General features: G+C 35.1%; 1 protein-coding gene across 1 annotated transcript in view; it reads right to left on the bottom strand.

Moving 5' to 3' along the window:
- Nucleotides 1-699: 699 nt before the first annotated feature.
- Nucleotides 700-10,829, bottom strand: part of SGO2 (shugoshin 2) — a 37,412-nt gene continuing 27,282 nt past the window's right edge. The window contains exon 9 of the mRNA XM_063105437.1: nt 700-878. Coding sequence (XP_062961507.1) covers nt 863-878 — 16 coding nt within the window. The 3' untranslated portion in view covers nt 700-862. The remainder of the gene's footprint in view (nt 879-10,829) is intronic.

The following is a 10,829-nucleotide window of genomic DNA, read 5'->3' as shown; positions in this document are numbered from 1 at the left end:
TCTACTTTAGCAGTTGGAAATATCTTAAATATTATGAATAAGTTGTGTTCATATCTGTATCCCTACAGCAATCTCTCAAAGTGAGGTCCTAGGACAATCTGCCCAAGAATTACCTGAAGCGTTTGTTAAGAATGAAGATTTCTTAGGCCTACCTCTTCAGTAGTCAGATAAGCCTTTCCGTTTAGGCAGAATTGAATTTGACTAGCCATTTAAATTCAGTAAAGTGTGTACTGATCTCAGATATGAGTAGGGTTTATTGATTCTTATTACTGGAATAGTGTCTATAAAATAAAGTTATAAAAACCAAATTCAAAGAGCCTAAAAGGTTAATTTCTTCCCCCATGCCATCAAATTACATATAATGGAAATAATACAGTAACTGACACCTAACAGCTATTTCTGAAAGTAGAATGAAGAGTGAGAGAAAACTTGCCAGGGCAGGAGACAACTTACAAACCCTTTTAGATGTTCACATATATTAAATTGTTTCAAAACAAAACAAAACAAGATAGCTCGGTATACAAGATAACCAATGCAAAAGTATTTATTAATACACTTTATTTGGTTAAAAGATTAATAGCTATTGTTTGGTTAAAGGCTATTAGGATGAAAAAGGCTTAAATAAACAGGAAGATAAGTTATATGATGACCAAAATGATCTCAAAATTTAATACTACAAAACAGCTGTTTTATGCCCATATATCTAAATCTCAGAATGAATAAATCAACACTTCATGAAAAGGCCAAAAAAACCAAAAACTTTTCATCAAGCATTTGTTTCATCTTCTTGATCCTAGTTGTATTTCTGTATTCACTCATTATGCTTCCAGAATTCAGAAAAACCAGAATCCATAAATCCATCTCATCTTCTCATCTTCCTGCAAAGTAGAAAAAAAGGAAAATTAATAATAACAACCCAAAACTAATGCTTTTTGTGGTGAAGCATGGAGAAGAAAATTGTTGCATCAAAGCAGTGGAAAAGCAGTTTCCTTAAACAACTAATTTTGTTATATATTTGAAATACTCCATGATAGTGGGAATTATAAAAAAGATTAAAGAAAAATTAATCAACACAGATTTTATACATTATATGTTTTACTACATATTCCCTTTCTATTAGGAAATTTAGCATTCATACAATAATATATGAAAATGTATGATTTAAAAACAATAAAACAAATGCTCATGTTCCTACCACCCAGGTTAAGAAATAAAATATCAGCACACCTCAGAAGCCTCCAGTGTGCACCTTTCTGATCACATGCCTCTCCTCCTCCAAGAAGTAATCACTGAATTGTATTAATCACTCCTTTGCCTTTCTTTACAGTTTTTACCACCTGTGTATTGCATTCCTAAAAGGTATACTGTTTAGTTTTACCTATGTTTGACCTTTACATCAATGGAATCACACCTGTGGGTGCTTTTCTGTGACCTGCTTTTTTCACGCAACATCTTTACTCATTTTCAAGCCTCTCCTTTATGGAAACATGAAGCATATTTATTTTATATTCTGTATCTGATTTCTGCTATGGGTTGTTTCTGCTGGTTTCTGTTCTCTTGCGTGTGCAGTGTTTTTCTTTGCTGTGAGATAGCTGTTAATTTCCCTTGAAACTTTGTGGAAAACGTGTTGAGGTATGAGATGAAGGAGAGCTCCTCCAGGAAACATTTGCATTTGTTTCTGACAGACAATAGAGTACTAGAACTCATGGACTACTTATATTAAACCCTCAGCTTCAAGTTTTTTGTGCTTTCCAGATATTGTGATTCCATCTGCAAGCCATGGCCATAAAGGCCTGATTTGGGTTATGAATTCTCTTTCCCTTTTTTTTTTTTTTGTGTCAATTCAGCACCAGAATTATTTCCTGGGGCTGAAAAAGCTAGTGGGGAGGTTATTTGTAGTTTGCTCTTTTACTGAGAAAACTCAACTTGATTGAAGGATATCAATTAGACTCTCTATTTTAGCTATCCCCTAGGATTTGTATTCTGTCTGCAGCCCTATAAGGCTATGAATCCAATGCTTAGGTTCACCTAGTTAGACAAATGCCTTCGGGCAAAACCCAGTTTCAGGTTCCACTTACCCATCTGGGTTCTTGCTCTCATCCAGTCTCTTATCTAAGCTTTACTTACTTTCCTATGAACAAATGCATTAGTTAGCTAAGCAGCTGGCTGATAGCTTTTATTTAATAGATAATTCAAGTTTTTTGTTTTTTAATATTTTAGTCAATTACTTAATTTTTCCAGTAAAAGAGTTGATCCATTGCCTAAGTATATCATATTTTAAGATGTAAAGTTGTATTTATAATTTACATTTTGTGTGTGTGTGAGTGTGTGTTTGGATGAAATACCAGTATATGCACATGGTCCCAAATTTAAAAAGTATAAAAAGAATTTAATTAATCCTTTCAAAAGAGCTACTTATTCTAAACTAAGTACAGCAAAATGTAATAAAACAGTGTTCTGTTTTAGTTTAGATCTACTGTGCATGCAGATTATTTGCTAAGCAGCTTAGTTGGTAAGTTTTTTTTTTTTTTTTTTTTTTTGTCGTTTTTTCGTGACCGGCACTCAGCCAGTGAGTGCACCAGTCAGTCCTATATAGGATCCGAACCCGCGGCGGGAGCGTTGCCGCGCTGCCAGCGCAGCACTCTACCAAGTGCGCCACGGGCTCGGCCCAGTTGGTAAGTTTTTTAAAAGTAAAAATCACAATGGACATTCAGAATAAATATTGAGCGATTACAACCAAGCTGCCCCTTTTTTCTTCCTTCTTTTTGGATTGGAAATGGCATGCAGCATGTATATCACAGCTTCTGGTAGCCCCATGACAGTACCTCCCGATTGAAGGTGCTTGCTATTATGGAATGATCATTATAGGTATTGAGGATAGGAGTAGCAGGAGTTATCAGGAAGGTAATACAAATATATTTTAAAGTCTTTATCCCAAGGTGATCATGACAAATAGGGAAATTATTAATAAAAGCCACAATCCACAATAAATTTATAATAATAATGATATTTATGTACCAAAAAGCAGAGCAATCACCTTTCTGAAGCAAAAACTATAGGAAATACATAGAGACATAGATAGGAGCACAATAATAATAGGTTTTAATATGCCATTCTCAGTACTAGAAAGATCAAGTGAACAAAAAATAAGTAAGAAGATAGAAGATCTAAACAACATAATCAATACAGTAAATTTTATGGGTACATATCAAACTCTATCCCTGATAATAGTGAATACACACTCTTCTCAAGTGCTCACAGCACAGTTACAAAAATTGATCATATATTAGGTTACAAAGAAACACTGGTAACTTCCATAAAGTAAAAATATAACAAAAAATGATCTCTGACCACAATGCAATAAAACGAGAATTTATAAACAAAATCAAAAAACCCAGAAAGGCCCATTTACCTGGAGATTTAAAAACTTCCTAATAAATAACTCCTGAGCAAAATGAGATATTAAAAATTAATGGTGAAAACACTATATATCAAAATCTATAGGATGTATTTAAAGCATTGATCAGAGGAAAGTTAATTGCACTAAATGCTTTTATCCATACATATGAAAGAATAAAATGATAAATTTCCAGCTCCAAAAACTAGAAAAGGAACAAAGTAAATCAAAGTCTTGATGTTTTGGAAAAGTTGAAATGGATAATTTCCAATGGAAATACAAGTAACCAAAACTGACCCCATTAGAACAAGATGGCTTATACACAAATTTTCACAAAAGAAATAGGCAAAGTTATTAGGGAGCTACTCCACAAAAAAATCAGCAGGTCCAGATGGTTTCAGATGGAGATCCTACCAAACCTTCAAAAACCAGACAGTCCCAATGCACCATTAATTATTTCAGAGCACTGTAAAAGAAGGAAACCTTGACTCCATTAATGAAATAAATATAATACTGACAGCTAAGCCAGATAAAGACAATTCAAAAAAACCCTATAGATCCATATCAGTTATGAATACCAACATAAAAATTAAACAAAATATTTTAGCAAATGCAATCCAACACCACATTATGAAAAATAAACCATGACCAAGTGGGATTTATTCCAGGACTGCAAGGTTGGTTCAATATTAGAAAACCTATTTTTATACACCAAGTTAAAAAATCTAAGCAAATAAAGCATATAATACCTCCATAGATGCTGAAAAAGCCTTGGACAAAATTCCACATTTGTTCATGACAAACACACTCACTAGGCACTGAGGGACACTTTCTTAATATGATAAATTATATATACATATCTTAATCCTAAAGAAGGAAAACTATCTCTATTTTCAGATAATACCATAGTAAATCCAGAGAACCAGTGAAGTAAGAGAATAAAAAAATTCAGTTAAGTAGTAATATATAAATGTACACAAAATTCAACAGATTTCATATACACTAACATTAGGCATGATTTACATGTCCAGCTTACAAGTCCATATATAATAGCAACAATGAAAACTAAATCTGACAACTAAATTGAACAAAATAGGTGCAAAATCTATGTATAAAAAACTTAAAACACTTTTAAAAGACACAAAAGAAGACTTGAACAAATAGAAAGACATCTTATTCTTGAATAGAACAATTCAGTATTACAAAGATTAATTCCCTAATTAGCACATCCATTCAGTGCAATCCCAATAAAAATAACAAGCTGGACTAGTGATTTTCAACTCAGGGTGATTTTGGCCCATAGGTGACATACTACAACATTTGGAGACATTTCTGGTTGTTATAAATGGGAGGGTGTTACTGACATGTAGAGGGTGGAGGTCAAGGACACTGCTAAACATGTTATGGAACAGACTTCAACAGAGAAGCAGTCGGTACTCAGAGGGTTGGAGAGTCAGGTATTTTATTACACCAGCGGGCCCAGATGAGCTAGTGCTTCAAAATCTGAGCCTCAAACTCAGGTCTTACAAAGCCTTTATAGGCAGACTTTTTCAGGGTTTTTACATTTCTTTTTTTTTTAGCATTTATTAGGCTAGCATATGTGGTTTGGGAAGATAAGTGAGCTCGGTTACAGAAGCCAAAAATGCAAGCAGTGATTAACAGTCAGACTAGTGCAGCAAGCAAATATAGTTTCAAGGACAAAATATCACTTCAAGGATAAAACGGGCTTTTGAGAAAATTACTTTGGCATTTTCCCCAACAAACATACTACAATGCACAGAAACAACCTTCCACAAAACAACAAAAATATCTAGCCCAACATGTTAGTAGTGCCAAGGTTATGAAACCCTGAGCTAGACAAGTCTACACTAAAGTTCATATGGAAAAACAATCAGTCAAAGACAGCTAGGAAAACAATGAAAAAGAAAAACTATGAGAGGGTACTAGCCCTATCAGACATTAAAATATACTATAAAACTATAATTGACAAGTAGACCACGCAATAGAATAATAAGTCCAGAATTAGACACTCCTCACCAAATACATATAGAACTTTAGTACAGGACATCTCAAATACCTGAGATAAAGATGAATTTTGAAATAAATAAATGGTGCTGAGACAACTGGGTAGCCATTTGGAAAAAAAATACACCATACACAATTTTAAAAAACTCCAAATGAACTAGAGATTTACACAAGAAATGAAATTATAAAAATACTACAAGAAAATATAAGTGAATTCCTCTTTAACCATGCTAAAGGGAAAGGCTTTCTAACTGTGACTCAAGATTTAAAAAGGAAGAAACAAAAGATTGTTGCATTATTAAATAACATCATAAAGTCTATAGGCAACTGAGAAATGAAAAAATACTGGCAACATACACCAAAAAGGCTTAATATCCCTAATAAATAAAGAATTCTTAATAACTAAGGAAAAAAGGGCCAAACTCCAACTGATAAACAGGAAAAAAGACATGACAGACCAAAAAATGGTATAATGGTCATCAAGCATATGAGAAAAACATTTAAACTCAAAGAGAAATGCAAATTAAAACATTAAGATACCATTTCCTACCTATCACTGGCAAAACTTTTTAAATATGATAACACATTCTATTGATGAGGCTGTGGGACATGCATACTCTAACACACTGCTGGTAGGAATGCACACTGGTACATGCCTCTGTAGGGAAGTGTGGCAATACATGACACAACCACATATGTGCTTATTTTTCAGCCCTGCAATCCCACTTTTAGGAATTTACGCTGAAGATACATTCCACAATATGAAAATGTATATGTACAAGATTATTCAATGTAATATTACTTGTAAATACATAATATTGAAAACAACCTAAATGTTTATATTCAGGCATACCTCATTTTATTGCACTTCATAGATACTGCATTTTTTACAAATTGAAGGTTTGTGGCAACCCTGTGTCCAGCTAGTCTATTAGAGACATTTTTCCAACAGCAGGTGCTCACTTCTTGTCTCTGTGTCACACTTTGGTAATTCACACAATATTTCAAACTTTTTCATTACTATTGCATCTGTTATGGTGATCTGGGATCGGTGATCTTTGATGTTAACTATTGTAATTGTCCTGAGGCACCACAAATGGTGCCTACATCAATGGCGACCTTAATCTATAAATGTTGTGGGTGTTCTGACTGCTTCACCGACCAGCCAATCCCCAACCTCTCTCCCTCTCCTCAGGCCCCACTAATCCCTGAAAAACAATACTGATATTAGGCCAATTAATAACCCTACAATTGCCTCTAACTGTTCAAGTGAAAAGAAGAGTTGCACATCTCTCACTTTAAATCAAAAGCTAGAAATGATTAAGCTTAGTGAAGAAGGTGTGTCAAAAGCTGAGATAGGTTGAAAGCTAGGCTTCTTGCGCCAAATTGTTAGCCAAGTTGTGAATGCAAAGTAAAAGCTGTTGAAGTGGAGCTGGGAACTGGACACCCCCCACTGCCCACAACCAGGCACACCACCAGCGTCTCAGGGCACCACCTGGGGGCCTGGGGCATCGAGCTGGGGACCAGAGCCCCCACCTACAACCAGGCACACCACCAGTGCCAAAGAGCATGCCAAAAACATCACATCCATGTGAGTGGCCCAACACAGCCACCACAGTAACCATGGCTGCCACGAAGGGGCTAGACGTCACAACCACTATGCAGATGGTCCACCAGCCACTGGAGTGCATTGACACAAGGAGAGTCACCAGCAGAGAAAGAGAATAACAAATGCTGGTGAGAATGCAGAGAAAGGGGAATACTTTTACACTATTGGTGGGACTATAAATTAATGCAGCCATTTTGACAAACAGTATGTTCCTCAAACAACTACAGATAGAACTACCATATGATCCAGCAATCCCACTTCTGGGTATTTACTCAAAGGAATGGAAATCATCATGTTGAAGAGATACCTGTACTCTCATTTTTATCACAGTTCTATTTACAATAGCCAAGAGTTGGTACCAACATAAATGTCCATGGCAGATGTTAAGAAAATGTGCTATATATACTCAATGGAACACTACTCTGCCATAAAAAAGAATGAAATTCTGCCATTCACAGCACCATGGATGAACTTAGAGAAGATTATGTTAAGTGAAATAAGCCAGGCACATAAAAATACCCCATGTCCTCACTCATAAGTGGGAGCTAAAATAAAAGTAAACAAAGTTTAAAAAAAAAGAAAGGAAAGGAAAGAGGAAAGCAAGAGAAAGAAAGAAACAATAATCACAATAATACACCGAACTTTCAAAAGGAGAGAACAGAACTCAAGTTACCAGAGGTGAGATAGGGGGAGGGGGTGGGGGAGAGAAGAGTAAGAAATTGGTAAAGGGACACAAAAAATGATTACATCGTGTAATGCTGAATATATTAATTACCTTGATTTCAGCATCACATATTCCACACAAGTATTGATATTCAATACTGTACCCCACAGATATGTATAATCAATAATGTTTCAATAAAAAAATTTTTTTTTAAGAGAAAGAAATTGCTGCAGCCACCCCAACCTTTAGCAACCATCACCCTGATCAGTTAGTGGCCATCCACATCTAGGCAAGGCCCTCCATTAGCAAGAAGGCTCAGATGATCATTACCATTTTTTTAGCAATAAAGTATTTTTTAATTAAGGAATGTACAATGTTTTTTTAGAATAATGCTATTGCATACTTAATGAATAGACCAAAGAATAGTGTAAACATAACTTTAACATGAACTGGGAAACCAAAAAATTTGTGTGACTTGCTTTATTGAGATAGTCACTATATTACACTGATCTGGAACTGAACCCACAATATTTCCAAGGTATTCCTGTATAGGAATGTGATTGCATAAACTATAGTACATCTATACCCAATGAAGTATTATCCAGCTGTAAAAAAGAATAAGAAAAATCTCTATGAACTTATATGGAGTGATTTCCAGAACCTACTGTTAAATGAAAACAGGTAGAGCTCAACAGAGCAGCTACTCTATGCTGCCTTTATGTAAGGAAGAAGGGCATATACATACATCTGCTTATTTGTGCAAAAAAACCCCCCAAAATACAGGCAAGATAAACCAGAAATTAAAGAAATTGGTTTAGCACAGGAGGTGGGTGAAGGCAGGACAGAAAGAAGGGGTAATAGGAACAGTGCAGCAGGGATGAGGAAGTAGTTGACATTTCTCTGCATATATCCATTTTGTAAACCCGAGAAATGTTTCACATACCCCAAAAGTAAACAAACAAAACTTACCAAGATTCAGGAGAATAAAATGGAACATGAACAATAATAAATAAACCTAACTGAATTACAAATGTATAACATAACTACATTGAAGGGTGTGAGGAAGAAAATTAACCTAAGAGAAAAAACTGTATACATACGCTACAATCTAGTTAGTAAACATGTTTCTCACAGGGATAAGGAAACTACTTTATGTGTATGCTTGAATTGAAAAAATCAGTAAATATTTTAGAGAGAATGAGAGCCAGGCTTCTAAATGATAGACAAATTGCTAACAAAGAATATTATTTAAACTTAATAAAGCAGCAGCAGGGTTTGAGAGGATTGACTCCAATTTTAAAATGAACCCTATAGTGTTGGAGTGGAGTCAGAGATATTAGTATAATCTCATGGTTTTTACAATACGTACAGATAGATACAGAAATAGAAAAGTGGGTGTATGCGTGGCTACTATACATACATATAATTCCTAGCTTTATCTGCTGAGAGGGCCTAACAGCAACAACACCCGTAGTGGACAGACTAAAGACGATGCCCTATGATCCCTGCCTACTGGTAGTCATGCTCTTATATAATCCCCTCCCCTTGAGTATGACAGGAGCTGTGACTTGCATCTAACAAAGAATATAGCAAAGGTGATGGGATGTCTCATTTCTAAATTACATTTTGTTGTACACGACTTCATTTTGCTAGAGAATTTGCTCTAGAGACTCCCTAGATTCTGCCAACAACATGTAAGCAGATTCTGCCCCAGTACAGCCTCCAGATGAAAATCAGCCTGGATGACACCCTGAGTGCAGCTTTATGAGAACTAAGCCATATCCAGATTGCTGTTTTAAGCCACTAGTGGTAATATTGTTATATAGTAATAGATAACTAATACAAAACAATATAAGCAATGAGCACAACCAGTGCTCTGATCTTGGTTTTTAAACAAAATTCTCCAATTAAGGGAACCAGGGTTCTTGAAGAAGTGCCTGATTCTGGGGTCGGGGCAGGAAAAAAACATTAAGATAAGCGTGGAACATGTTGTATGTCAGAAAGTAAGGAAGTGCTCAAAATAGTATGAAGTCTTGTCAAAAGGATACAGAAGCCAACCTGAAGGAACACCTAACGGTCAAAGTATAAATAATTTGGGAAACAAAATAAATATTGATAGTACTGGATTTTCATCTATAGAATAAAATAGATGTTCATGACTTCACACTGATATAAATTAAGAAATTTAAGTGAGGGAGAAGAGACAACTCTTCCTTACAGAAGAATTCCAATTAATGCAGAAAGAAAGAGGAAAATAAAAGATACCATTAAGCAAATACCACAGTAGTAATTGTTGCAGGCAACATCCACCAATGGATGCTAAAATTAGTGGGTGAAAGTTTCAGAAACAATAGACAGACTGAAAATACCTCCCTCAATGTTCATTAAAGATTAAAGTAAAAGAGTAACTTTACAGTGAAAAAAACTAGCAGATACCATCTTAAGCAAGTGATCAAGGTTAACATTGCTAGTAATGAGACATACTGACATGATGAACCCTTGATATGAAACAGTGAGAAGGATATATCATTTCTGTGGAATTTTTGCTAAAAATGCATAACCACATTTTAATCATGAGAAAACATCAAGCAAACCCAAACTGAGGGATATTCCACAAAATAACCGACCAGTAGTCTTCAAAGGTGTCAAAGGCATGAAAGAAAAGGACAGACTAAGGAACTGCCACAGATTGAAGGACTCTAAGGAGAACAACAACTAAATTGCAATGTGGGACTCTGGATAGGATTCTACAACAGAAAAAGACGTTAGTAGAAGTCTATAGCTTAATAGTATTGAACCAATGCTAAGTTTCTAGTTTCAATAATTGTACTATTGTTATGTAAGGTATTAAAATTAGAAAAAGCTTGGTGAGGAATGCATGGAAAACCTTCATACTATTTTTACAACTTTGCTACAAGTTTAAAGTTAGCACAAAATAAAAAGTTTAAGTTACAACTAAGTAAAAAGACAACCCAATTGAAAAAAGGGCAAAGGATCTTAACAACATTTCTCCAAGGAAGATATACAAATGGCCAGTAAGCACATAAAAAGAGCTCAACATCATTAGTCATCAGGGAAATGCAAATCAAAACCACAATGAGATACCACTTCACACCCACTGGGATGGCTAGAAC

Source organism: Cynocephalus volans, chromosome 1, assembly GCF_027409185.1.
Source record: "Cynocephalus volans isolate mCynVol1 chromosome 1, mCynVol1.pri, whole genome shotgun sequence".
In the NCBI taxonomy this organism is placed as follows: Eukaryota; Metazoa; Chordata; class Mammalia; order Dermoptera; family Cynocephalidae; genus Cynocephalus; species Cynocephalus volans.
This window is presented reverse-complemented; position numbering and strand designations above follow the sequence as displayed.